This window comes from Ictidomys tridecemlineatus, chromosome 2, assembly GCF_052094955.1.
Source record: "Ictidomys tridecemlineatus isolate mIctTri1 chromosome 2, mIctTri1.hap1, whole genome shotgun sequence".
Classification (NCBI taxonomy): Eukaryota; Metazoa; Chordata; class Mammalia; order Rodentia; family Sciuridae; genus Ictidomys; species Ictidomys tridecemlineatus.
Genome location: NC_135478.1, coordinates 9973143 through 9999301, shown reverse-complemented (window position 1 = coordinate 9999301; position 26159 = coordinate 9973143). Strand labels below are relative to the sequence as shown.

General features: G+C 62.1%; 1 protein-coding gene across 1 annotated transcript in view; it reads left to right on the top strand.

Annotated features, from left to right (window-relative positions):
- Positions 1-26159, top strand: part of Cacna1a (calcium voltage-gated channel subunit alpha1 A) — a 168258-nt gene that overhangs the window by 56606 nt on the left and 85493 nt on the right. Inside the window, 1 exon segment of the mRNA XM_078025870.1 lies at positions 23013-23108. Coding sequence (XP_077881996.1) covers positions 23013-23108 — 96 coding nt within the window.

Below are 26159 nucleotides of genomic sequence, written 5' to 3'. Positions count from 1 at the left end.
CACCCACAGTCCTGCCCTCTTCCCACGTCCCTTTGTCTCCTGATCTGACTCCTCACGCTTCCAAGAATGTGCCCCCTGCGTCCCTTCCTCTCCTCCCACATCCCCCAAAGCCACTTTGGGAGAAGTCCCCCAGTGAGTGACCGCTGTCCTGGGTGGCACTGCTGGAACCTCCGCGAGGACCGTGGCCACACCCGCAGCCCTGCGCGTGCCCCGCGGAGCCGCCCGCGCGCTCCTGTGAGACAGTCTCTTTCCCGCTCCGCTGAGCTGGGCTCCCTCAGCCTGCTCCCACGGCAAGGGGTGCCTCTGGGGGACAGAGGTGGCCGCCGGCCTGGCTGGAGGTCCCGGCCCTTGCCCACCAGCTGAGAGTCCTGAAGCAGATCGCGAGCCTCTCTAGGCCTCGGCTCCGCAGCTGGAGGACCAGGATGAGGGTTTCACGTCCCTCACCTCAAATGCGCGGTCAGCGTCTCCGGGCCCGGGGGTTCCAGGTTTGGAGCAGGGAGGCCCGGCCCAGCCCCCCCCCCCCCCCGTGAGGGTCTTTACAAAATCAGGGAGAGACGCGAGGAGCGGGGTCGGCGGCTACGCGGCCTCCATCAGTGTCTGGAAAGGCAGGGGCCCCGCCGCGTCCTTCTGCATCTTGATGCCCCCAACAACCACACCTGGCGGAGTCGGTCAGAGTGGGCAGGTGGCTCACCGCCCAGTGCTGGGGACACGGGATCAGGGTGGCTCATTCCCGCAGTGAGCCACCCGAGTCTCAGGTGTCTAAAGGACTGAGGCCGAGGTGTGGCTCGCGGGCGGCCTGGTCAGCAGGTGGCCTGGTCAGCAGGTGGCCTGGTCAGCAGGTGTCCTGGGCTGGGCTCCACATGGTCCTGCAGGGCCCCAGGCTCCACCCCCCGTGGTTCTTCTTGCCCTGGAGCCTGGGCGGCTGGATGGGGACCAGCGGAGGCCTTGGGGGGGTCTTGCAGGAAGCTGGGGCTCCTCCCCCACATCCCATTGGCCAGGTTTAGTCACATGCCCCCGTCTGACCACAAGGGTTGCTGGGAAGGGTCACCGAGCAAAGCGTCCAGAGGCACGAGAGTAGGGAACCGAACAGCTGGCCACCCCCGTGCTGTGCGTGGACCCCGCGCTGGGCCACAGCTCACTGTCCTTGCTCCCCACTGTCCTGCATCTGCTGTGCCCCGGGCAGCTGCTCTCGAAGCCGGGGACACCTGTGGCTGGGTCTCCAGAACCCACGAGGCCAGCGGTCCAGTAGAGAGGACGGGCTGGCAGTGACACCCCCTAAGTGGCAGCTGTGGTCTTTAAACCATGGCGGATGCCGTCAGGAAGGAACGGGGGTGCAGATGGAAGGAGGAGAGGGTCACTCTGGCTGACCAGGGAGTGACCACAGCAGCAATGGTGGCTTGAGCCGGGCCGTCCTCACCAGGAGGGAAGCCCAGCTGTTCAGACTCACGGGCGTTAGGAAAAGGGACGAGGCTGGGGTGGCTCGGTGGCAGAGGGCCTGCCTGGCGTGCGCGAGGCCCTGGGCTCCATCCCCGGCACCTCAACAGAATAAATAAGAGGGGAGAGGCGGCCTGGGGGCCTGGGGGCTGGAACCAGGTGGACCAGCACGTGGCTATCCAGCGCCCCGCCGCCCTCCATCATTCGAGGGAGCAGCCGGGAGCCGAGGGGAGCAGACCAGGGCCGTGCGCCCTGGATGCCATGTTAGGAGAGGCTCACCAGAGGCCCCTGGGAGGGACAGCATGGACGGCCACAGTCTGGGCAGCAGGAAGTCCAGCCAGAGCTGCTTAGGTGCGAGGTGGAGGCAAAGGCACCAGAAAGATCGCCCACAGCTGTTAAAGAGTGTCACTGAGAGCAGGCGTGGTGGCACACACCTGTCATCCTAGTGACTCGGGAGGCTGAGGCAGGAGGATTGCAAGTTCAAGGCCAGCCTCAATCACTTAGCAAGATCCTGTCTCAAAATAAAAAATGAAAAGGGCTGAGGATGGGGCTCAGGGGTTAAGTGCCCCTGGGTTCCATCTCCAGGACCAAAAACAATTTGATCAAGAGCTTAACTGAGAAGGGAAGAGGGAAGGAGAGGGAGAGTCAGCTGGTAGGCGAAGTGAAGTTTAGAAGTTGTTTTCTTTAAGATGGGACCTCTGGCAGCAGACTTCAATGCCAGTAGGAATATCCCATTAGGCCCGGAGATGTGACAGTGCCTGGGAAAGAGGGTAGGGCTGTCGGAGGGACATCTCAGTGGACAAGATGGGAGGATATTGGGTGTGTCTTAGTCTGTTTTCTGTTGCTATAACAAAACACCCGAGATCAGGTAGTTTACAAAGAACAGAGGTTTATTTAGAACATGGCTTTAGAGACTGGATATTCACAAAAAATTGGCACCAGCATCAGGTGGGGACCTTCTTGCTCCGTCATAACGTGGCAGAGGGGAGCACACGTGAGACGGCAGGCGTGCTAGCTTGGATCTCTCCTTCTCCTCCTTCTCTTCCCCTTCTCTCAGTAATGCCGTCATGTCCCCCACTCGTCACCTCCTTTCTTCCTGCCACCTTCCAAAGTCCCTCCCTCCCAATGCCATGAATGTAAGGATCTGGAGCACAGGTCCTAACGTGACTTCTGGGGACACACCTGAGCTGCTGTGTTTCACACTAGGACGGAGCCCGGGCAGGTCACCTGCAGAGCAGGAGCAGGTGCCCCGTGGCTCGGTGCCGGGCGCAGGCTGGGCGCTGGCCAGGACTTGAGGAGCCCGTGCCGAGGCGTCTGCCTCTGCAGCTTCCCAGGACGCTGGCGGGCATCAGGGGCTCTGGAGTCTGCAGCCGCTGTGGGGGGCCTCGTCTGTCCTGGGCACTGTGCTGGTTGCCTGGGACACAGAAACCAAGGACAGGGACAGCACCTGCTCCACCAGATGACACCAGGCATGTGCGTGTGGGGACAAACACACACAACTGTCCAAGGGCCGGGCGCCCAGGAGTCAGGACCAGGACGGCCACCGCGGCTCTGCGTGCCCACAGCCGTCCACGCGGAAGCCCAGGGCGCAGGTCTCCAGCTGCTCCCGTCCCCACCTCCCACCATCTTCCTGTCCCCGCCCGGTGGCCAGCTCTCGCTCATTCAGGAAAGCCAAGCTCCAAGGAGCCACGATGGTATCAATGGGCCTGTCTCCGTGGCAACAGCCGTGAATGAGCCAGCAAGGTAACCCTGGAGATGGCTGAATGAGAGGTGGCCCGTTGCCACGGAGACGTGCTGAATGGAAAAGCCCCGACGCGCAGGGACACGACAGGGACACGTCATGGGATGAGACAGCGCACGGAGTCGGGGTGTCTATTTTCAACCCCGAGTTACAAAAATACGTCTCCAGAGGCTCACGATGGCCGCCTCCCCCGCCGCCCACCTGCCCGCTCCTCACAGCTTCCCAGGACCCAGCCCCGTTCACCCCGTCCTCCAAACCCCTCAAGGACACTGGGGGCTCCTCCTGGGGTACATGTCCCCGTCTTTGGTGGTACTTCCTGAACCAGCTACGGCTTCCTCTTGGGGACCCCTCTGGGGACCAGGCCCATCCTCATGAGAGGCCACCAGCCCCTGAGCAGAAGCTGACTACGTTCTTTAGGGCAAGAGCCGGGGGACAGGGACGGGCAGCCGGCACCTGCAGGTGTCTCAGCGGGTCGACCAGTTCTCCCTCCAGGAACTGACCCCACCCTGCGCTTGGTGCCTGCCTGGTCTCACCGGTGGCCTTGAGCGCCTCCCTTGGGGACACAGGCGACATTTGTACAAGCCCAGGACCTGGAGCCTTGGAGGGTTTCTGGGAAGAACCTGGAATCTCTGCCGTGACCCGGGTTCCTTATCTGCTCAGAGCACATGTCACCTGCCCCTGTCCCTCTGTGGCCTGTCCGTGGCTCCACCCTCTGCAGTGAGCAGTGGCCCCGGGGCACGGCCAAGCCCAGCACATCCACCCTTTGGGGTGTTGGAAACATTAAGAAGAGGAAGCCGGTGTCCGGACGCTGATCAGAGCTGGCACTTATAAAGCACCTACTGTATACGAGGCACTGCTGGGAACACTCGCAAACTTAATATCGACTCTCTGGATCCCGTCACAAGCCTGCGAGGCGGCTCACCAGGTCCCCGACCCACAGCGGGGGGAAAGAGGGTCTCGGCTCTTCCCAAGTCGTCAGGCGGGGAGGCAGGTTTCAGAACGGCTGCCCTGGACCTCAGACACTCCCGGGTGAACCGCGATCCGTCCCCGTGTGTCACCTCCCACGAAACCAAAGAAACGGGGTCCTTAATCACATCCCCTGGGCCGGGATCTGGCAGAACGCGGCGAGCAGGGTCTCAGCCTGAGGGGCCTGAGGCCCACCAGGGGGCCCACACCTGAGGTTCCCGTCCAGCCTGGACGCCGGCTCTGTGCAGGAGACAAAGTGACCAGAGCCGCGTGCGCAGGCCCGTGTGTCTCACGGGTGTGTGCTCACGGGTGTGTGTCTCACGGGTGTGTGTTCACGGGTGTGTGCTCACGGGTGTGTGCTCACGGGTGTGTGCTCACAGGGCCTGGTGTCTGGGCTCCGGGGAGGAAACGGCGGGAGAAGAGCAGATGGAGTCGGCGGAGGCCGGGCCTGTGGGAGGAGGGTCGCGTCCCCTGAAGGCAAGGGGAGCAGGAGGGACCTCGAGGGGGTGGCCATGAGCGTACTTCAGTCAGGAGGGCCTTTCTGGCTGGAGGGTGGTGGCCTGCGACACAAGTGGACGTGGGGACCCCTGGTGCCCTGGCGGGCGAGGGCCAGCCAAGGCCAGCCCCGGGTGTCGCGTGCAGTTCACGGCGTGCAGGACGCCGGTCCAGTGTGAGCGTGACAGGGATGGTCCAGTGTGAGCGTGACAGGGATGGTCCAGTGTGAGCGTGACGGGGACTCTGCCCCAGGCCCTGTGAGGGAAGCCAGCTCCCGTCCTGCAGGCTGTGGAGCCTGGGCAGGTTCCTAAACCTCTCTGAGCCTCGTTTCTGTCACCCGCTCAGCGGGGAGGACGATGTCCCCGCGTCACAGCGTCACGGGGGGCATGACTTGAAGTTGACCTCGGGAAGCGCTCAGGACGTTGCCTGGCTCCCGCGGGCACCCAGCAGACACCAGGGACAGCCCATGGTGACGATGCAAGTCCCCATCACCTCTGGTGCCGAAGGTCTCTTCCCGTTGTTCTGCCGTTTTTTTGGAGTGACATCCGCACGTTTCCCTCGGGGGGGGGGGGTCACATTTAGCACCGACCCATCCCTGGGGACCAGCTAGGCCACCTCTGGGAAGCGCCACGACGTCACCGTCGTGTGGGGCGGAAGCATGTCCAGCTGCACGTGTCCCGGCCAAGGCCGTGCCCCCTGGGGGCCCTGGACGGGCAGGTGGAGGCGGCGGGCACCCGGGCTCTCCTCCCTGCCCCGTCCTGCCCGGGCGGCCTGGGCACCGGCCCCTGCAGCCTCCCCGTGGACCTCAGCCCCACCTGGGCTGGGCGGAGCCCCCCAGTGGGGCCACCCAGACGCTGGCCCTGGGGTCAGCAGGATGGGCTGGCCTGTGGCGCCCGCCTGGCCTGAGTCCGCCTGGGCACCCTCCCAGCCCCGCAGGAGGCAAAGCTGAGGAAATAAAGGAGCGGGAGCCTCGGGGGCCAGGCCGCCGTCCACACCACCCCCACCCCCAGGTGGCCGGCGGAGGGCCTTGCAGGAGGCGCCTGCGGGAACCACAACGGTCATTCCTCCTGCAATGGACCCCTGCCCAGCCCTCGCTGAGGCCTGTTACTCTGTATGTGTGCGCTGTCCCTGAGTGTGCACGTGTGTGTGCATGTCCCTGAGTGTGCGTGTGTGTGTGTATGTCCCTGAGTGTGCGCGTGTGTGTATGTCCCTGAGTGTGCATGTGTGTGTGCATGTCCCTGAGTGTGCGCGTGTGTGTGCATGTCCCTGAGTGTGCGCGTGTGTGTGCATGTCCCTGAGTGTGCGCGTGCGAGCCTGGGCCGGGCGCTGCGTGGCTATTCGCACACTTGGTCCTCTGCCAGCCTGTCTTACTGGTGGTGAGACTGAGGCCCAGAGAGGTTGGCCTCACGGCCACACCGTGGTGAGTGCAGGGACCCAGGGTCACCACACGAGCCCCTCCGTCCTCCCAGGATGGCCAGTCTCAGTGTGGCGAGCGAGGTCACCGACAGCCCACACCAGGCAGCCGAGGCCTTTCTGCTGTGACTTGGCCTCAGGTTCCCTTCCTGCCTGTCCAGGGCCCATCTCCCCTGCCCATCCCTTGGATGTGGGCTCAGACAGAGTCCCAGGAGCCGAGACCCCAGGGCCAGGCAGGCGGGTCCAGGCCCCATGCTCCGTGTATAGCTCGGTGCCTCTCCACGCCTCGTCTGCAGAACGCGGTTGGGGGCCCACGGCGTCAGGCGGCTGTGGCATTGAACTGGGTTCATCGTATCACAGTTTTGTTATGTTCTGGGCACAGGACGAGCCCTCGATCCAATCAGCCTTCACAGTCTTGCGTGACCTGGTTAAAGTTTTGTCGACAGTTGGCCTCGTGTATGATGGTCCCAGACACCATATAATAGAACTGGAAAGTTCTTGTCACCTAGTGAGCTCGTAGCGTAGCCATTTCCCCGTGTGTGTGTGGGGGGGGATACCATGTAAACGTCCCCTGCACTGTCATGAGGCACTGAGCTCACACCGTCACGTGGGACCTGTAATACTGATAACTGGCCGTCTTCCTGGTCATGTTACTGTACGGCTAGTCAGCTTTCCGTTACTATAACAACATATCTCAAGTAGTTGACTTAAAAAGAAGAAAGGTTTCTTTTGACTCCGTTTAGAGGCTTCAGCCCAGGGTTGGTCATGCCCTGGCTCCCAGGCCTGTGGGGAGCCCGGTGGACCGCAACCTCCCACTCACAGCCGGGAAGCAGAGAGGAAGGGACCAGGATCCCACGGTCCCCTTCGAGGCACATCCACAGTGACCTGAGACCCCCCCTTGGCCCCGCCTCTTAAGGATTCTGCTACCTCCCGCAGGCACCAGGCTGGGGACCGTGTCCTGGGGACCGTGTCTCAGCACATGCATCTTTGGGGGACATTTTAGATCCAAACTACAGCTCACTACTGTGCTCCGCGGTTGTTATTTTTAGTGTCCTCCTGACGCTCACAAAGAACCATTCACTGGCAGCAGCGAGCCGCGTCCAGCCAGCCGCAGCCTCCAACCGCTCGTCCCCTGCGTCCGTGGGCCGCGTCCAGAGGCCACACCGCGGCTGACCCAGCCGCCCGGGCTCGTGCATGGAGGCCGCCGTGAGGTGCTCCTCGGGAGTCATCTGTGGTGGCTGGTCACTTGGTACACGCTGGTGGCCGTTCTGGGTGGTGGGACCTTCCTGGGGACCCCTGTGATCGGGTAGCGGGGGCCTGGACGGAGCATCGGGAGCAGCTTGGAGACGGCGGGTGGGCTGTCGGGTGGGTGCCTGCTGTGACCCCGAGCGCTGGTGTGAGTCGTGCAGCTGAGATCTCACGAGCCCCAGTCCTTGGCTGAGACCCCCGGCCTCGCTGCATGGCCAGGCCTCCTGGGTCCCTCCTTCCCTTCCCCCACCCCTGGGGCAAGGGGCTTCCTCCCCAGAGGATTGTTCAGGTCAAAGGAAAGACATGAAGGAGAGGGTTGCAGACTGACCTTGAAGCTGCCGTGTGTTGAAGAAATGATCTTCGCTAGTCAAGAGAGAAAAGGGCATGGTAGCATTATGATTATTATGTGTCGATCAACATCTTTTAAAAAGAAAAAGAAAATGATTGCCAAGGCAAGTTCCAGGTCAGCTTGGGCAACCTAGTGGGACGCTGTCTCAAAATGAAAGAAAAAGGGCTGGGGCACAGCTCGGAGGTGGAGGACCTTTCATCCCTAGCACAAAAAAAAAAAAAAAAAAAAAAGCTGTATTAGTTAATGCCAGATGCTATAACAAGTAAAAAAAAAAAAAATCCAAAAAGCTCTAGTGAAAAATCAGCTCCTAGAGTGTGACCGGTCCCCAGGGCCTGGTGGGGGTGGTGGCCGGGATTCATGCACTTGGTCTGCCCTGCATGGTCCATCAGAGGTCCAGGTTGACAGGGATGTCACCCTGTGTGCACCAGGGATCAAGTCACTCCCACCCGTCCTCCCACTCCCCAGGCACTGGACACTTGGCCTTTGAGGTCCACAGGGTCTGCTCTGCAAGGTCAACCAACCATGCATCAAAAACATCCATTTAGCTGGGCGCAGTGGTGCACTCCTGTAATCCCAGCAGCTCAGGAGGCTGAGGCAGGAGGATCGTGAATTTACAGCCAGCCTCAGCAACAATGAGGCACTGAGCAACACAGTGAGACCCTGACTCAAAAAAAAAAAAAAATACAAATAGGGTCAAGTGCCCCTGAGTTCAATTAATTTTTAATTAATTTTTTAAAAATTGAGCCTGTACGAACATGTACAGGCTGTTTTCTTGTCCTTATTCCCTGAACAATGCAGTGTGACAACTGCTTCCTTTGAATCGAGTCTTCCAAGTCATCCTAGAAATGATTCCGAGTGCCCAGGAGGGCCGCGGGGGTCTGTGGAGCACGGTGCCATGTTCACCAGGGAGTGAGCGTCCTCTGATGCTCACACAGACGGCATCCGAAGTGCAAATATGCACTAACCCACGTGACGTGACAGCCCTGCTTGGTGGCAGTGCCACTGGCCACTTATTGGGGAGGAAATGGAAGCCAATAGGTCGCAGCTAGGAGGTGGCGGGTCAGATTCCAAGCCCAGGCAGGACGGTGACAGAGCCCAGCTGCAGTGGCCACACTGTTGCCCTCGGGGCTGGGCCCTCCTCTGTGGCCGTGGCGTCCTGTGCACTATGGGAAGATCAGCAGTGTCCCCTGGCGGTGCCAGCCATCCCCCTGGGAGGCAAGGAGGCGGACTGCCCAGTGCTGTCCAGCGCCAAGGCGCCTGCGCAGGTCCGACTGACGCGGGGTCGACAGCCTTTCCCCAAGCGCAGATTTTAATCAAGGAGTGAGGTCTCAGCTCTGGCGGGATCTGGGTGGTGTCCATCGGGGTCCATCCAGCTGGTGACCGGCCAGTCCTCGGGGCTCTTCCAGGGGGAGCGGTGACCAGCACAGGGCAAGGCAGGGGGCGCAGGGAGCGCCCCCGGGAACCAAGCGTTAAGTAGCCCTGAAAACCCACAGTGCAGAACGGGAAGCGCAGCGGGCAGCTGCGGGTGTCTCGTGGGTGGGAGGGGGTTGCATGCTCCTGCACACTCACACACGTGCTCTTGCACACTCACATGCACTCTCCCACCCACGCTCACACATTTTCCTACACAGTCACCACTTTACACACTCACAAGCATACTCACTCTTACACACTTGCACGCACACTCACACACATGCTCACACACGCACACACATGTCTGCTCAGGTCTGCACACCGGCCACTGGGATCGCTCGGTGCTGGCGAGGGCCACCTCCCGGCCAACCTGGTGTGGTCACCATCTTTCGGGGCGATCCCGGGGTTCTCTCTCCAGCAAGGGTTGGCCTTGTGGATGTGGACCAGCTGGCTCCGCGGGCGGATGCTCGTCCTGGTCCCGCTGCACGCCTTGGTGGGATCCTCTCCCTGCCTCCCCGCGGGGTCCCCTCTCTCCTGTCCTCCTGTGTGGGCTCACAGGGTCGGGCTCCGGGGAAGGAGGAGGAGGAGGAGGGCTGGGTGGTTCTCAGCAGGGGACGGAGCGCGCAGCAGGTTGGAGCTGGGCTCGGTCATCGCTGGGGCCTCGGTTGGTGCAAACCTGAGACATGGTTGTGCTCCTAGGGGGTTTGAGTGACCGGCCTTGACAAGACTTGGGGGACTGGGTTTTGCCGAGATAAGGAATAAAGGGGACCCCGTGGCTCCTGCGCCCAGCCCCTCCGCCCCTCCCCACTGTGGGGCCAGGCTTCTGCCGACTCATGGCTCTGAGGGAGGAGGAGGAGGAGGAGGTCGGAATTGCTGCCTGACCATCTTCCTTCTTGGGTGACTCAGCCGTGACTCACAGTCTAACGGATGGGGGGGGGCTGTCGTCCTGGGGCACCTGCCCAAGTCCCGTAGCTCCAGGCCGGCTGGACAGGCCACACCCGAGAAACCAGGGCACCCACCCAGGCCCCGGCCTGCTCCCCCCCGAGCCCTGTGGATGTATGTTCCCCCTGGCCGGTCCAGGCCTGGGCAGCAGCTTCACGGGGTTGGTCTGAGGTCAGCGCTAGAAGCCAGGGCCAAGCCCTCCTGGGAGGGCAGGAGCATCATGGGAATGTAGCAGCGCTTCCTGAGCCGGCCTCTGGCTGCGATCCCAGGCTCAAACCCGGCTCCGTCCCTCGGGGCCTGAAATTTGTCAGAGCCGATTCCAGGGGCAGCTTCTGTGCATTCTGTTTGCCCAGCAAATGAGAACAGTCCTCACGGCGGCTCCTTCCTGGGCTCCTGCTGGGCATCAGGCCACGTGTGCGCAGCATCCACCCTGAACAGCCCCGGTCATGCCCCACACTGCCCTGGGAGGCCGTGGAGGCCCGGGGCCCAGCACACACAGTTAGGAAATAACTGGGCAGATGGAAACCCAGCCCCTTCCCGCTCAGAGCCAGCGCTCCGCTGGCCCCTGCTCTGCCTCTCCTTCCTCTCAAGAGAAAAATCAAAGCTGGTGGTTCATTCAGCACATTGTCATTGGTCCCTTCCAGGTGCCCGGCTCTATTCCAGGCACTGGGGATCCATCAGTGAACAAAAGAGACCACCGAAGGCCTCTTGGAGCTGATGTCTTAGCCACACGACTGTATTAGTGCCTGTGCGTTAGGTCAGCTAAGTTCCTGTCATGTGTATTAGACGTGCTTGCTGCTGTAACAAAGAATCCCCAACATGCACCGTGGCTCAGACACAATAGAAGTTTAATTCTTGTGCATATAAGACCCAAAATGGGTGTTGTTCTTTTATTCATCTGCTACATCATAACTGTACCTATTTGTGGGGTTCAATGCATGTAAAATGCATACTATGTAATGACCAAAGAAAGATAATTAGCATTTCCATCTGCTTCAATCATTATTTCTTTGTGTTGGGAAGTTTCAAACTTCTCTTTTATAGTGTTTCTTAAAGTGTGTGATGAATTGTTACAAATTATAGTCACCCTCCTTATTCCTTCTAGGTATGGGATTTTGGGTCCCCATTATCCAGCCATCCTCAATCCCCCTCACCGGCCTCCTTCCCAGCCTCTGTGACCACTAGTCTACTCTATACTTCTATGAAATCAATATTTTTAGCTTCCTCCTAGGGGTAAGATCACAGGGCATGTGTCCCTCTATATCTGGCTTATTTCGCACCACAGCATGATCTCCAGTTACATCCATGTTGCTGCAAGTGACAGGATCTTATTACTTTTTTATAGCTGAATAGTATTCCATTTTGTACGTAGACTACATTTCAAAGAGGTGTTCTAGGATAGCGGACAGCTCTCTGCTCCTGAGATGGAGCCCAGGCTCCTTCAGCATTGTGGCTCTGTATTGTCAACCCGTGGTCCCCAAGGTCTCCAGGCTCCTCCGTATTGAAATACAGAAGGGAAAAGAGTTTGAAGAAAACACTTGGGTAATGTTTCTGGCTGACCTGGGGTCCCCCACAGGACTTCTGCCACAGCTGGCCAGTCACATGGATATGCCTAGCAGCAAAGCCAGGAAGCCATGGAGAAGAGTGCCCAGGAAGGAGAGGGGCAGCAGCCTCTGCCCAGGTTCCTCCCTGAGAATCCGGCTCCACATCTTGGTCCTTCCCATCTCCCTGCAAGCCCCACCCTAGGGCCACTTACGGAACACCCCACGGTCCACCCATGTCCTCTCTCAGGCCTCCTGCCCTCAGAGACTGCGCTGGCCTTAATGACAGAGTGACAGTGGCCAAGGACCCCTGCCTCTTGGAGTGGGGACACGAGGAATCAGCTCCTGCCTCTCCCGAGACGTGGGTCTCCAACACTGGGTGACTTCGGGGTCTTCGGAGGCAGCGTCGGGGACCATCCCCCTCCCCCCTCCCACCAGGCTATGGTAAGGAGGAACGCGGTTCCCAGGAAGAGCTGAAGAGGGGCAGCAGGTGAAGGAGGGAGGGAGGGAGGCCGCGTCCCCTGCAGGGAAGCCGTCAGGAGCCCTGCTTTCCCGGATCCCAGGGACAGAACCCAGGGACGGCAGGGACTGCGGTCAGCCTCCCTCCTGTCAGCCTCCCTCCCGCTCTCCAACTTGTCCCAGCCCCTCCCCTTGTCCGACCACCAGAATCCAGAGCGGAGCATTCTGGGAGTTGTAGTCCAGGGCCCACCTCTCAGGGCCCCCAACCGCGTGGGGAGAGGAGCCCGCCCCACCGCGGAGACTGCTGAATGCCCAGTTATGTAACCCACTCTAACTCAGCGGCAGGGCCGCAGGGTACCTGTCTTGGTCCATTTTCTGTTGTTATAACTAAAAGCTGGAGGCTGGGAACTTTGTAAAGAAAAGAGGTTTATGTAGCTCACACACTGGGAGGTTCAAGGGCATGGCACCAGCATCCTCGGGCTCTGGTGAGGGACCCTGGGGCTGAGTCCCGTGGAAGATGGCATCATGGCGGGCGAGCCTGTCTGAGGAGAGAGGCCAGGCTTACTCCCTCATAACAACCCCCCAAAGAACTGCCTTAGCCCTCCAGGGGCAGTGCCCCCCAGGCCCTGCCTCTTACAGGCCCTGCCAGCGCCTCTGCCATCATCCCGGGGACCAAGCTCCCCACCCTTGAACCTCGGGGACCTGCCACAACCCAACCTCAGCCCCTGTGAACCGGGCTTCAGGGGGTGGTGGCGCCTGAACCCAAGCTCCGGCCATGTGTGGACGCCACGGCAGAGGCCAGAACTGGGCAGGGGAACGGGGTGGGGCTCCCTGCTTCGCGGCATGGCGGCCCCTTGGCGGCCCCCCTCGGCCCGCAGTGTCCCCTACTCTGGCCGCTGCTCCACTAACTCCACCCCGTCTCTTCGGGCTCTTGCCAGACTTTCCTTAGGAAGTCGGGGGGCGTTGGCCGTCTCCTCTCCTGAACTTGCTGGGGATCACGCCTCCTCCTGTCTCCTGCCCTGGGTCAGAGCCACCTCCCACCCCTTCTGCAGGCCCCACAAGGGTCTCGGAGCACAGTCACCCTTCGGGTCCAGAGGGTTCCGTGTCCGTGGATCCCACCGAACAGGGATCAGACACAGGCGCTGTGTTCTCATCATTATCCTCTAAAAACACTCATAACCACAGCCAAGTCACCAAGGGGAGGCTTCCAGTTCACGGGAGGATGGCCCAAGTTCCATGCCCATACGGAGCCATTTTATTAGGGACTTGAGCGTGGGGGTGGGGGGCTGTGGTGTCCACAGAGGTCCAGGAACTGACCTCCCTGCAGATACTGAAGGGTGGCTATACTTGGAATCGAATGAGACGTTGGATCGGAGTCCAGCTGAGCTGCACACTAGCTGTGTGAGCTGGGGGGAGGGACTCAACCTCTCTGATGTGGAAAGCAGAGCGAATGGTTGGACCTGCCACAGGTTAGTTAGCGTGGAGACTGGATAAGACAACCACACACACCTCCACCCCCAGAGCCAGCACGCGATACATGCCAGCTCCTTTCTGTCTGATTTTTAAAACCATATCAGAGTAGGACGTCGGCATGGAAAAGCGCCCGTATCCACGGCACCGCCTGGACAATTTGAAAACTGAACGCACCCACGTAACCTGTGCCCAAAGCAAAGAGTGGAACATCCTCGGCTCCCAGGAGCCCTGTGTGCCCTTGCAGTCACCGGCAATGCCACCTACGCCAGACAGCACACCGGGGCTTGCTGGTTCTTGAACTTTGAGCGCAAGAGCCAGGCGGCTTCTTCCCACTGATGTGTGTGAGATTTGTCCGTCAGCCCAGCAGCTGTCCGTCATCCAGGCTCTGCGGGGTGCCCCTCGCCACCTGTGCCCCTCGCCATCTATGTCCCATGTCACCTGTGCCCTCGCCACCTGTGCCCGTTTCACTAACCACAGGCCTTTGGTGTCTTCCCCGGTCGGGGTGAAGAACGGCTGCTGTGGACGCCCAGATCTGACCCGAGGTGACATCTCCACGCTCCCCGGGGGTCTTCCCAGGAGTGACGGGCCTGGGTGAGGCTCTGCCCAGCTCCCGCAGAAACTGCCACCAACCCCCTCCCCGAGCTGCGGGGCCGTTTAAACTCCCAATCACTGTGGGAACTTAATTTGTTTTCTCTTTATTTTTGGGGGGGGGGGGCGGGGGGCGCCGCAGGTACCGGGATTGAACCCAGGGGCCCTCGACCACTGAGCCCCCTCCCAGCCCTATTTTATATTTTATTTAGAGACGGGGCCTCCCTGGGTCACTCAGCACCTGGCTGTGGCTGAGGCTGGCCTTGAGCTTGTGGTCCTCCTGCCTCGGCCTCCCGCGCCCCTGGGATGACAGGAGCGCCACCACCGCGCCGACTGGCGTTGTTTTTGCTGCTGTTTTGTCTGATTCGTTTTCATTTTTATTTATTTTATGGTGCGTGCCGGGATGCAGCCCCGACCCGAGGATAAGCCCCCCCGCCCTGTTTGGGTGCTTGAGGGACCTCACCAGGGTGTGGAGCCTGTGGATTCCACCTGGTGGAGGTGACCCACGGGGCGGTGACACTCCCATCTCCTTGAACGCGCATCAGGTCTGGGCCGGATCCTTCCTTCGGTTTCAGCCTCCTGCAGGGCCTCCCGCTGGGCCTCCCGCTGGGCCTCCCTGGGCCTGGGGAACTCAGCTGCAGACACCACTGTCCCTTCCTCCCGGTGCTTCACTCCATCCGGTCCCTCTTGGGGTCTCAGTCTCTTGATTCCACGGCCACTCTGATGCCAGGACCGTCCCCTGTTAGCGCGACACCCGGCCGCTGCCCGGTCCCTCCCTCCTCCTCTCAGCCCCGCCCCCAGGGTTCTTTTCCATTGCCTCTGGGCGGGGTCACGGGGGTCGTGGGGGACGGGCCTGGCCGCCAGCGAGTCCTCCAGGGGTGCCTCCTGGGTCCCCAGGTGCAGGCCGCTCCCCCTAAGGAAGCCCTGGGCCTGGAGAGCGGGGAGCCCCAAGGCCCGTCCTCTGCTCTAACCACAAACGTCCGAGGGCTGCTGGGTGCAGAGGGCTAGAGAGCTCCCGGACCTGGAGGAGGTGGCCAGGACCTGGCGGGCAGAGGCACCGGGCGCACAGCAGCCAGCCAGGGACGGCTCCGACCCCGGCTCTCAGGGCACAAACTCCTGAGGCAGAACTACGGGACCTGGGGACAGGAAAAGGCAGGTGTGGTGTCAGACCAGGCCAGGGGCCGGGTGGTCCCGTTCGCTGTGTGTCTCTGGAGGAGTCACTCGGTCTCTCTGGGCCTCGGTGTTTTCATCAATGAAGATGGACAGAGTAGAGCCCATGTATGAGGGCGTCCCGGGTTGGAGCGGCTCCATGTTGACCAGAGACACACGGCGAGGAGAGTGAGGGGACCCGGCTGCTGTGTGGCTCTTCAGAGTCAGACGAGAGCGACACCAGGCCCAGCCTCTCGGCCGCAGTCCCCTCTCCGAGGCTCGCGCACGTGGCTTCCGTGTCGGGCAGCACAAGCCAGGAGGGTCCTCTCCAGAGAGTCCTGCCCCGTGGCGTGGGTGAGACCCTGCGAGGGGACCTGTGTACACTGGTCACCGCACAGGACAGCAGGGCGGGAGGGGCCAGCTCCGTGCCCAGGGAGGCGGGAACAGCACCTGCGCGCGCTGGGGGGTGAGTGTGCATGTGAGTGTGGGGGCTGGAGTGCGTGTCAATGCATGTGAGTGTGTCTTCGTGGGTATGACAGTGTGTGTGTCAGTGTGTGTGAATCTGTGCAGGTGTGTGTAGGTGAATGTGTGTGTGCATGTGTATCTGAGTGGTTGTGAGTGCTTGCGACTGTCTGTGGGGGGTCTAAGCATGTGTGAGTGTGAGTGGTTGCTTGTGAGTGTGTCTGTGTGGTGGTCTAAGTGTGTCTGAGTGGCTTGTGTCTGGGTGTGTGTGCACAAGAGTGTCCGTGTGTCAGCGAGTGCATGTGAGTGTGTCCTGGGTGTGGGTGTGTCTGGGTGTGTGTGTGGGTGTGGGTGTGCTAGTGTCTGGTGTGGGTGAGTGTGTCTGGGTGTGAGTGTGTCTGGGTGTGAGTGTGTCTGGGTGTGAGTGTGTCTGGGTGTGTGTGTCTGGGTGTGAGTGTGTCTGGGTGTGGGTGTGGGGGTGTGAGTGTGTCTGGGTGTGAGTGTGTCTGGGTGTGAGTGTGTCTGGGTGTGGGTGTGTCTGGGTGTGGTGTGGGGGGTGTGAGTGTGTCTGGGTGTGAGTGTGTCTGGGTGTGAGTGTGTCTGGGTGAGTGTGTCTGGTGTGGGTGTGTCTGGGTGTGGGTGTGGGGGGTGTGAGTGTGTCTGGGTGTGAGTGTGTCTGGGTGTGAGTGTGTCTGGGTGAGTGTGTCTGGGTGTGGGTGTGTCTGGGTGTGGGGTGTGGGGGGGTGTGGAGTGTGTCTGGGTGTGAGTGTGTCTGGGTGTGAGTGTGTCTGGGTGTGAGTGTGTCTGGGTGTGGGTGTGGGGTGTGTGGTCTGGGTGGTGTGTGTGGGTGGGTGTGTGGGGGTGTGAGTGTGTCTGGGTGTGAGTGTGTCTGGGTGTGGGTGTGTCTGGGTGGGGTGTGGGGGGTGTGAGTGTGTCTGGGTGTGGGTGTGGGGGGTGTGAGTGTGTTGGGGTGTGAGTGTGTCTGGGTGTGAGTGTGTCTGGGTGTGGGTGTGTCTGGGTGTGGGTGTGGGGGGTGTGAGTGTGTCTGGGGTGTGAGTGTGTCTGGGTGTGAGTGTGTCTGGGTGAGTGTGTCTGGGTGTGGGTGTGTCTGGGTGTGGGTGTGGGGGTGTGAGTGTGTCTGGTGTGAGTGTGTCTGGGTGTGGTGTGTCTGGGTGTGAGTGTGTCTGGGTGTGGGTGTGGGGGGTGTGAGTGTGTCTGGGTGTGAGTGTGTCTGGGTGTGGGTGTGGGGGGTGTGAGTGTGTCTGGGTGTGAGTGTGTCTGGGTGTGAGTGTGTCTGGGTGTGAGTGTGTCTGGTGTGGGTGTGTCTGGGTGTGGGTGTGGGGGGTGTGAGTGTGTCTGGGTGTGGGTGTGTCTGGGTGTGGGTGTGTCTGGGTGTGGGTGTGTCTGGGTGTGGGTGTGGGGGGTGTGAGTGTGTCTGGGTGTGAGTGTGTCTGGGTGAGTGTGTCTGGGTGTGAGTGTGTCTGGGTGAGTGTGTCTGGGTGAGTGTGTCTGGGTGTGGGTGTGGGGGGTGTGAGTGTGTCTGGGTGAGTGTGTCTGGGTGTGAGTGTGTCTGGGTGTGGGTGTGGGGGGGTGTGAGTGTGTCTGGGTGTGAGTGTGTCTGGGTGAGTGTGTCTGGGTGTGGGTGTGGGGGGGTGCCTGTGGTGTCCCCGCCCTCCCTGTTGTTCCCGCAGTGGCCCCAGGACGGTGGGGAGGTGGGGCTGGGCCGAGGGCCACATGGCAGGAGCCATCAGCCCTGGGGGGTCCTCGGGGTCCATGGGGTCTGCCTCCAGGACGGTGCTCGAGTGCCCCACGTGAGATGTTGGTGCCCGGAGGTGGCCCGTCTCCTGGGGACTCGTCCCTAGGTGACCAGTGACATGGGGACGCAGTCGCCCGCTGGGTCAAGTGCTGCTATTTGCTGTGGGTCGGGGATCAGCAGAGCCCCAGGCCCCTCGGCGCAGGCGCAGGCGTCCAGCTGGGTCCATGGGGCCCAATGCGGTGTCCCCCCGGTGGCCCCGGGGTGGCAGAGACGCCTGTGGAGCGCGAGGCCACACGCTGTGCCCCACAGATGGCCGGGGGCTTCGGCGGCTCTGGCCGGTGCCCGCTGTCGGGTAAAAATACACGCTCCCAGCAGCACGTGCCTCCGCGGGGACGCTCCGGCGACCAAATTAAACACGACACGCTCTGCCGCGTGGGGAGGAGGATAAAAATAGGGAAGAGCGTGAGGAGGAGCGGATGCGCCGGGATGAATGAACAGGGGCCGCCACAGACCCAGCAGAGAGCCCGGGACCGGGGACAGCAGGGACCCCACGCGGCGCTCCAGGGTTTAGATCAGGCCATCAGAAGCCATGTGCCCAGGAGGGGACAGAGCCAGGTGTCATCCTCCATGGTCGGTGCTGCTGTAAGGAAAAGGCCGAGAAGAGGGACTGAGCTGGGCACAGGGGCGCGGGCCTGCCCTCCGAGCAGCTCCGGAGGCTGGGGCAGGAGGATCCCAAGTTGGAGGTCCGCCTCAGCAACTTAGCAAGACCCTGTCTCGTTAAAAAACGAAAAGGCCGTGGATGTGGCTCCGTGGTGGATATGAATCCTGGGGCAGTTCTGAAGGCGGGAGGCCGAGGAGGAGGCTGTGCCCTGCTTCTCCACGGCTCCTTGCTGGGCGCTCTTGGCCAGAGTCGCTGAGAGGCAGCTGCTTCATCTAACCTGAGGCTGGGGCCCACAGGGACCCCCCGCCACCCGCCTTCCCCGTCATGCTGCCCCCCAGCCTCCTGTCCCCTCAACGAGTAACCCTGCTCTCACCACGAGATCTCTCCACCCGAGACCTTGGCCCGTGACCCTCTCACCCCCGTGGCCCGTGGTGACGGTTCCTCTGTAAGTATTTCATGGCCGTCCTGACTTCCACCTGGCAGAGAAAACCAAGGCCTTCCCGCGCTCAGGCTGGGGGTCGTGGGCTTGGCTGAGGTCCCGGGGGAGGTGGGCGGGTGGTGGAGAAGCCACCGCCAAGCTCGGGACCCGCGTCGGCCGAGCAACTGTGGTCAAGTAGCTGAGCCCCTCTGGGCCTCGAGGTCCCTGGCAGCGACAGGGAGGGAAGGGCACAGGGCTGGCCAAGAACTCGGAGCCTCGAGGGTAGAGCAGCCAGCGCACGTCCCTCCAGCCGCCAGCGCTGGTAGAACGGAGCTGCAATAACAAAATGGAAAAGTGGTGGGGACGACGATGAGTTGGAGGCGAACGTGCAGCAAGCTCACGGCGCTCAGCTCCGGACATTTTGCAGAAACTCCGCCCGTGCGTGGGAGAAGGGCGGGCAGCATTCCTGTTTCACACTCAGAAAAGGGAAGCACAGAGCCGCCAAGTGACTTGCTCGACGGGGACTTGCCACCAGACGTCCTGGTCACTGGGAAGAAGGTTACAGGACGATCCCTCCATCCGCTCCTCTGTGCTCACCTTGAGGGCTTCCCTGAGGACCTGCACCACACGGCCCCACCATGGCTGCCTCGGTGCCCAGACGTCTCCCCGGTGTCCTGTGTGCAACAGGGAGAGGGGCTGCTTCCTGCCACAGGGCCTCCTCAAGAGCAGGAAGCCCTTCCCTGAAGCATTGGGCACGTGACTGGGTCATGTGACGAGTGCTCCCACTGCCAGGAATCCTGGGAAAAGGCTGTTGGCCTTCTGTCTCCTGGGCACAGGCAGGGTGGTGGCTACCGAGTGGACACCCTGAGAGTTGGTCCATCCTGTTCTTTTTTTGTGGAACCAGAGATTGAACCCAGGGGGGCTCTACCCCTGAGCCCTAGCCCCAGCCCTTCTGATAGGGTCCCGCTAAGTTGCTGAGGATGGCCTCGAACTTTTGAGCCTCCTGCCTCAGCCTCCTGCATCTCTGGGATTACCATCTGCGCCACCACGTCCAGCCCCGTGATCCTTCCCTTGGAACTACCATCCATCCCTCCCAGAATACGGTCCGCTAGTTATCACCGTGCTTCCGAACCGTGTTACTTAGTTGTTTGTTCATCCATCCACAAACATTTATTGAGCACCTGCTGTATTCCGGGCACAGGTGTGAACAAAACCGACCAGTGTCCCTGCCCTGGGGCCAAGGGCCAGGACCTGTCCTGTCCCCACGGAGCTCCCTGCAGGGACGGGAGTGTCTGGTTTGCATTGAGTTTAAATTAGCTTCAGTGTGTATTTAAGGCTGTGAGGCCCCGGGTGACCTGGTGGGCAGCACAGCTCTGAAAGTGACCGCCATCCGCACCTCTGCCCTGAAGCACAAATGTGCTGGCTGCCTCCCCCAGCCCCGCCCCACAAGCTCTCATTCCCAGCTCCTCGCCTCGGGTCGCCTCTGTGCGGTCATTCGCAGCAGGACACCTAGGACCAGGGGCTGGGCCGACGGACACTGTCCATCCTCTGCCTCCTGCTCGCCCTCTCTGTGCTGCCTGAAAACCTCGCCTTCCTCAAAATGCTCTTGAACTTGACCTGGGGGTGTGTCCCGCCAGGCTCCTCCCCCTCTGCGTCCTCTGTCCTCGTCCGCGGCTGGTTTTGCGACTGTTTCTCCTCCCCCCCCCCGCCCCTCCCCGGGGCCTCTGGCCCACCGCAGCCCTGTCCTCTGCACCTGGTGCCACCCGCCGCTCCCGCCAGGCCATGAAGGTGCTGCAGGGTGGCCTTCAGGGTGGGAGGAGACCGTGAACTTCCTGGGTGGGTGTTTTCAGCGGGGCTCCGACGGGCACAGTGCAGGGCACCAGCAGGTCCACCCGGGCACGGGGCAGGGTTTCGCGCTGGCGGCATCCAGGAGGGTTAGGTGCGGGGGGCTGGGGGGCTTCGGACCCCGCGGAGCCCGGACCTCACCCCGGGCCTGGCGGAGGCCACTGGGAGGTTTGGGCTGGGGGCGGGGAACTGGCTGCTGGGACTCAGCCCCCCTCAGCCCTGTGGTCACCGTGGCCTCCGCGACCCCCTCCGCTATCAGCCGGGCCACCTGCGCCTCCCGCCCCCTGCAGCCCCAGGCGGGAGCCCCGAGGGTCCTGTTCACCACGCAGCGTCCCCACCCGGCTGGGGCCTGGACACGTCTCTGTTGGAGAAATGGCCGAGCCTGGCTGGGCGCCCTGGGCCCCGGTGACACACACAGATGGCTGACGGGAGGAGCCGGGCAGGCGGCTGTGCACGGACAGGGCCTCCCCTGCGCTCTCCCGCCTTGGCTCTCCGCTGGTTATCCATCGTCCCTCCGGACTTAGCCTCCTCACCACTGAGCTGTCCCTAGGTGTCCGGCCGTCTTCCCCACGCACACCACTCGTGTGTCCCTCTTGGGCTCCAGAACCTGGCGTGACCACCATCCGCAGGACCAGAGTCCCCACCCTGCACCGTCCAACCCACCCGGTCCTATCCGGGCGCCTCTCACCCAGGGGACAGCAGGTCACATTGGATGTGGGGCCTTGGACAAGCTGCGGCAAAGGTCAGCTAAGGAGAAGCCCAGGCCGGGCCCTGACCGTGGCCTGGAACCGCTGGGGCCCTCGATGGAAGCCGCGCTGGCTCCGCCACCGTCATTTCCTGCCTCCCGAATCCCTGGGGTCAGGAGAGCTTGGCTGACTCTCCTGCCCTCCTTCTGGCAGGTCCCCTAAGGGCACGGCTGATTTCAGCTCAGCTTCCTCATGGTGTCCAGCACACCCAGGTTGGGTAGAGGCCCTGGACCCCTGCAGCTGCTCCTCCCCGTCCCTCCTCTGCCCAGGACCCTCCACGGCTCCGACCTCGGAGCCAAAGCCACAGTTCTCCTGGTGATCCCCGGGGCCCTCACATCTGCCCATCCCCTCCCCACCCTGGTAGCCTCCCACCCTCCCCTCGCTCACTTGGCTGCAGCCCCCAGCCCGTGCTCTTCCTCAAATGTACCAGGCGCTGTCGTGCCCCAGGACCTTTGCACCACCGTCCCCTCTGCCTGCCGACATTATTGGCGTGGCTTGTCTTTCCTTCCTTCAGATCTGACCTCAAACATCTATTTCCCGTGACTTCCCCTGGGCTGGCCAGTACAGTGCCAGTGGCCACGGTGGCTGTGAGGGTTTGAAGGGAGATTCACGGCAGGGTAGCAGAGGCACTATGTTCCCTGTGAATAGACGTCTTGTCATTATACAGTATCTCACTTGCGCACGTAATGGGGACATGGTGTCAGAGTCACGAGTCACCTAGGGACGGCTTCACTTGGGCAGGGTGGGGTGGTTCCATGTCAGTGCTCACACTCCACACAGGGGACCTGGGCGGTGTGGGTCACGGGATCTGGCAGCCAGGCTCCTGGACATGGAGAGCGGCGTGGGGTGGGGCAGAGCCACTGCTCCTAGAAACGTCACGTGTCCCTGGTGACCGTCAGATCTCCACTGGGCAGTGTGACCCTGAACACTTTCCCATGGAGCCACCTGCCGGTGGCCGAGTGGTGTCCTCCCGTGGCCCCAGCCCCTGTCACCAGCGTGGCCCTCCCCTCGGCCGGGCAGCTTCCTCCTGGGTGCCCGTCCTCCTGACCTCTGTGTGCCCACGGGCTTTGCCGTGGGCCTCCTGCCCACCAGGGATCCCCGTACCCGCATCCGCAGGACCGAGACAGGGCCGGGGTGTGGGTGCCCAGTTCCTGTTTGTGGAATGGATGGAGGAGGACCCCACCATGCACAGGGTCAGGCTGGCACCCCCACCAACCACGGACGAAGCCGTGCCGTCCCGGAGGGGACCTCAGGCAGGACTCAGGAGCCCCCCTTGACGTCAGGAGGCCGGTGGGGGGGACGGCAGCCGTCAGATCCAAAGTCGGTGCATGGGGGTCAGGGCTGGGCCCCACCTGCTCCTGTAGCCCTGGGCGCCCCCCATCCCTGCCCTGCCTCTGTCTGTGGGGTGTGGACACTGGGTGGCCACAGGCCACAGTGTCAGACCCGGGCCCCTGGACAGAGCTGAGAAGTCTCCTGAGGCTTTGCCGTCACCACAGAGTCCTCTGGTGTCCAGCATTCCTGTCCCTCAGGTGCAGCTCTGGTGACAATGTCTTCTGTCATGGTGTTCCTTGGCCCTCCCTGTGACATGGACGCATTCTGGAAACGGGCGTGGGAGGGAGCCCTGCAGAGGTCTCAGGGCCTGGTCTCGTTTGTTGGGCAGCTTTGACGGGACCCTGTCACCCGAGGCCACAATCCGTATTCCCTCGCATCTCTCTCTCAGAGTGACTCTTTCTGCCAGGTGTGGTGGCGCACACCTGTGACCCCAGGTATCTGGGAGGCTGAGGCAGGAGGATGGCAAGGTCAAGGCCGGCCTGTGCCCCCCCCCCAGCCAACAGAGGGCAGTGTGGAGCCCACGCATCCCTGGCCTCTGCCACCCGAGACCCACCTCCTGTCCCCTTCTGCTTCTCCCGCAGCATCTTGGCCACGGTGGGGACGGAGTTCGACCTGCGGACGCTGAGGGCAGTGCGCGTGCTGCGGCCACTCAAGCTGGTGTCTGGAATCCCAAGTGCGTGAGTTTCCCTCCCCGAGGCCTTGGCCAGCCCCGGAGCCCCTGGTCCCCTGCAGAGCACCTCAGGAGGCCCCCCCGGGGTCACGGCAGGCTCCTCTCTGGGGAGGCTCCCTCGGGGACCCCAGGAACCTGGCTGCAGGCCTGAGCCAGCTCCTGAGAGCAAGCCCGGAGCCTCCCCCACTTATTGAGCACCTCCTGTCTACCTGGAGCCACTGAGCACTACCCGGCACCTCATTCCATACCCAACTGAGGTTTCTGTGACAGTGTGGCTCCAAGCCTGGGCAGCGGCACGGTGGCATTTGTTATTTTCTCCTCACAAATGCCGGGTGGGCACCCATCCCACAGGTGAAAATCCTGAGGTCAGGAAAGCCCAGGGCTCCCCTGGGTCCTAAGGTCGGCAGCAGTGAGCTCAGGCGCCCCCGCTCTGCCCCCTGCCTCCCTGTTCTGCAAGGACACACCTGTCCCTGCTGGGGGGGGGCTGCAGCAGGCAGGGCCCAGCGAAGGTCCAGCCACAGAATCTAAAGGCAGGGGCTGGGGCCGTGACTCAGTGGTGGGCACTCACCTGGCACAGGGAAGACCCTGGGTTCCACCCCAGCACAGGGGAAATGATCAGAAGCCACAAACCCAGCAGCCAAGCGCCCAGTTGGTGAGAGTAATGATTCTTAAAGCACCTACTATGAGCCAGGCACCGCTCTGCGTGTCTTCCGTATTTTCAACTGGTTTCCCTCCACGGCAGTTAGGCTCCACTCCTACCTGCTCTGTAGGTGTACTGGCTGGTCCTCAGGTGCGTGGCCACGCGGGTTAGAGAGCCCAGACCTCCCAGGTCGCCACAGCAGGTTACTTTTTATAGAAAGAAGGTGTTTCTACTCAGAATCCTGGGAGGTGCCTCAGATGCCAGCACTAACGAGGGTCTCTGCCTAGGCCACCTCTGTGTGACAGGCCCCGTGTGTGGCTGGCATGTGCGTGGGCTTTCTGTGACCCTAACAAACACCCGGGCCAACCAGCTTATCAAGAGATTTATTTCAGCTCTGTTTGGAGGTTCTGGCCCATGGCTGGTGGTTGCATCGCATTTGAGCCTGTGGCAAACCAGAGCACCCTGGCAGGGACAGAGGTGGGGCAGGGGCAGGGCAGAGGTGTGGCAGGGGCGGGGCCAGCAAGGGGGCGGGGCCAGCAAGGGGGCGGGGCTGGGGCGGGGCCAGGATGAGGCAGGGTGTGGCAGAAGTAGGGGAGGGCGGGGCAAAGGTGTGGCGTGGCAGGGCAGGGCAGGGGGCGGGGCAGAGGTGTGGCGGGGAGGGGGCGGGGCAGAGGTGTGGTGGGGGAGGGGCGTGGCAGGGGCGTGGCAGGGGTAGGGCAGGGGACGGGGCAGGGGTGTGGTAGAGGTGGGAAGGGGCGGGGCAGAGGTGTGGCAGAGGCGGGGCAGAGGTGTGGCAGGGGGCGGGGTGGGGCGGGACAGGCGCAGGGGCAGAGCAGGCGCAGGGGCCCGGCAGGGTCAGGTCTGGAGCACCCCCTCGCCTCCTCCTGAGCCCAGGAGCAAAGGGGAAGAGCAGGGGCAGGACCCACAGTTCCCCTGACGGGACCCTCCCATGGCCCAGGCACCCCCCATGAGGCGCCATCTCTCAGGTCCCTGGGTTGCCTAGCCCCGGCCCCTGTGCGTCCAGCCTTGTCGAGGGCCTGGGAGGACATGCCCGTCAAACTCCAGCACAGGCGCCGCTGTAAGCTCCATTACGGACGGAGCCGCTCGGGCTTGGGGCCCCAGCCTGGCTTGCTCGGGGCAGCTTGGCTGGTACTGGTACGGGGACAGGGACGGCCAGGCCGAGCAGGCGTTCAGGTTTCCCTAACTATCAGGGGCTCCTTCCCGCCAGAGAGCCAGAGGGCGGCGGGACAGGGAGGGGAAGAGGAGCCAAGACGCCCTCTCCACGGAGTCCACCCCAGCCTGACCCATGGAGAGCTCTGGGTGCGACGGAGGCCACCCCCATTGTGAGAAGGGCCTTCTGCACCTCACTGGCCTGTCATTGAGGATGCCGTGTGGAGAAGCCATGGCATCCCGTGAGGCAGATCCTGGCCACTGAGAGCAATCCCACGGAGAAGGGGCTACGGGGCCTCTTAGCAGCCAACAGCCCCAGCAACTGAAGGGCGTGCGCACCGGCAAGCGATGGGTCCTAGCCGGGCACCAGCACCACACTGCCCTGTTGGCATGGTGCTTACCTGGTGGCCCTTGGAGTAGGACAGCCCTTTGGGCCCACCTGATCACGTCCCCCTCTTACTGTGGTCCAGAAGCAGCAAAGCCCCGAGCTGTCTGCACGGACCTTAACCACACACCTGTCTCCCTGCGTCCGTGGATTCTACCTCCTGTGGATCAGAAATTCACGGAAAATCTGCATCTGTGCTAACATGTGCAGGCTCTCCTCCTTGTCATAGTCCCTAACAATACGGCTTCACAGTACCCACCTGTCATTTTTGTGACCTTAGGCATGATACGTGATCTGGGGATGGTGTAGGTTCTAGGCAAAGACGATGCCACTTTACACAAGTGGGTGGAGGTCTACAGACCTGGGTGTCCTCGGAGGGGTCCCACAAAAGTCCCCGTGGATACCAAGGAGCCCGCTCTGGTCGTGGGTGGGACCTCGTTTGGAACCAGAGTCTCATTCTGTCTCCTTCCAGAGAGCCCAAAAGAAAAGGGGTTAACTACCGTTAAGCAAACCTCCCTTGAGTTTCAGAACTGGGGAGACTTTTCAAACAGGATGCAGACCTAAGTCGTGTCCTTGTCACCTCTTCCTCTCCGGGAAGAAACTGAAGCCAAGGGGAGGCCACCTGAGCTCATGGTCAGGGTCCGGGCTGACCGGGGCAGAGCTCCCCGCACCCAGCCTTCACACACCCCTGGCACCCGTGCCCTCTGCCCCCCGGGGACTCCCTGTCCCCTCGCTCACCGCCACTGTTCTCAGCAGAGCGTTAGGGTTAGGTCACCTGGGCTGGGGTTGCATGGCGGCTCTGCCATTCCCGGGCCCTCAGGGGAAGCACAGCCCCTCTCTGGGCCTTGCTGCCCCCTGTGAAA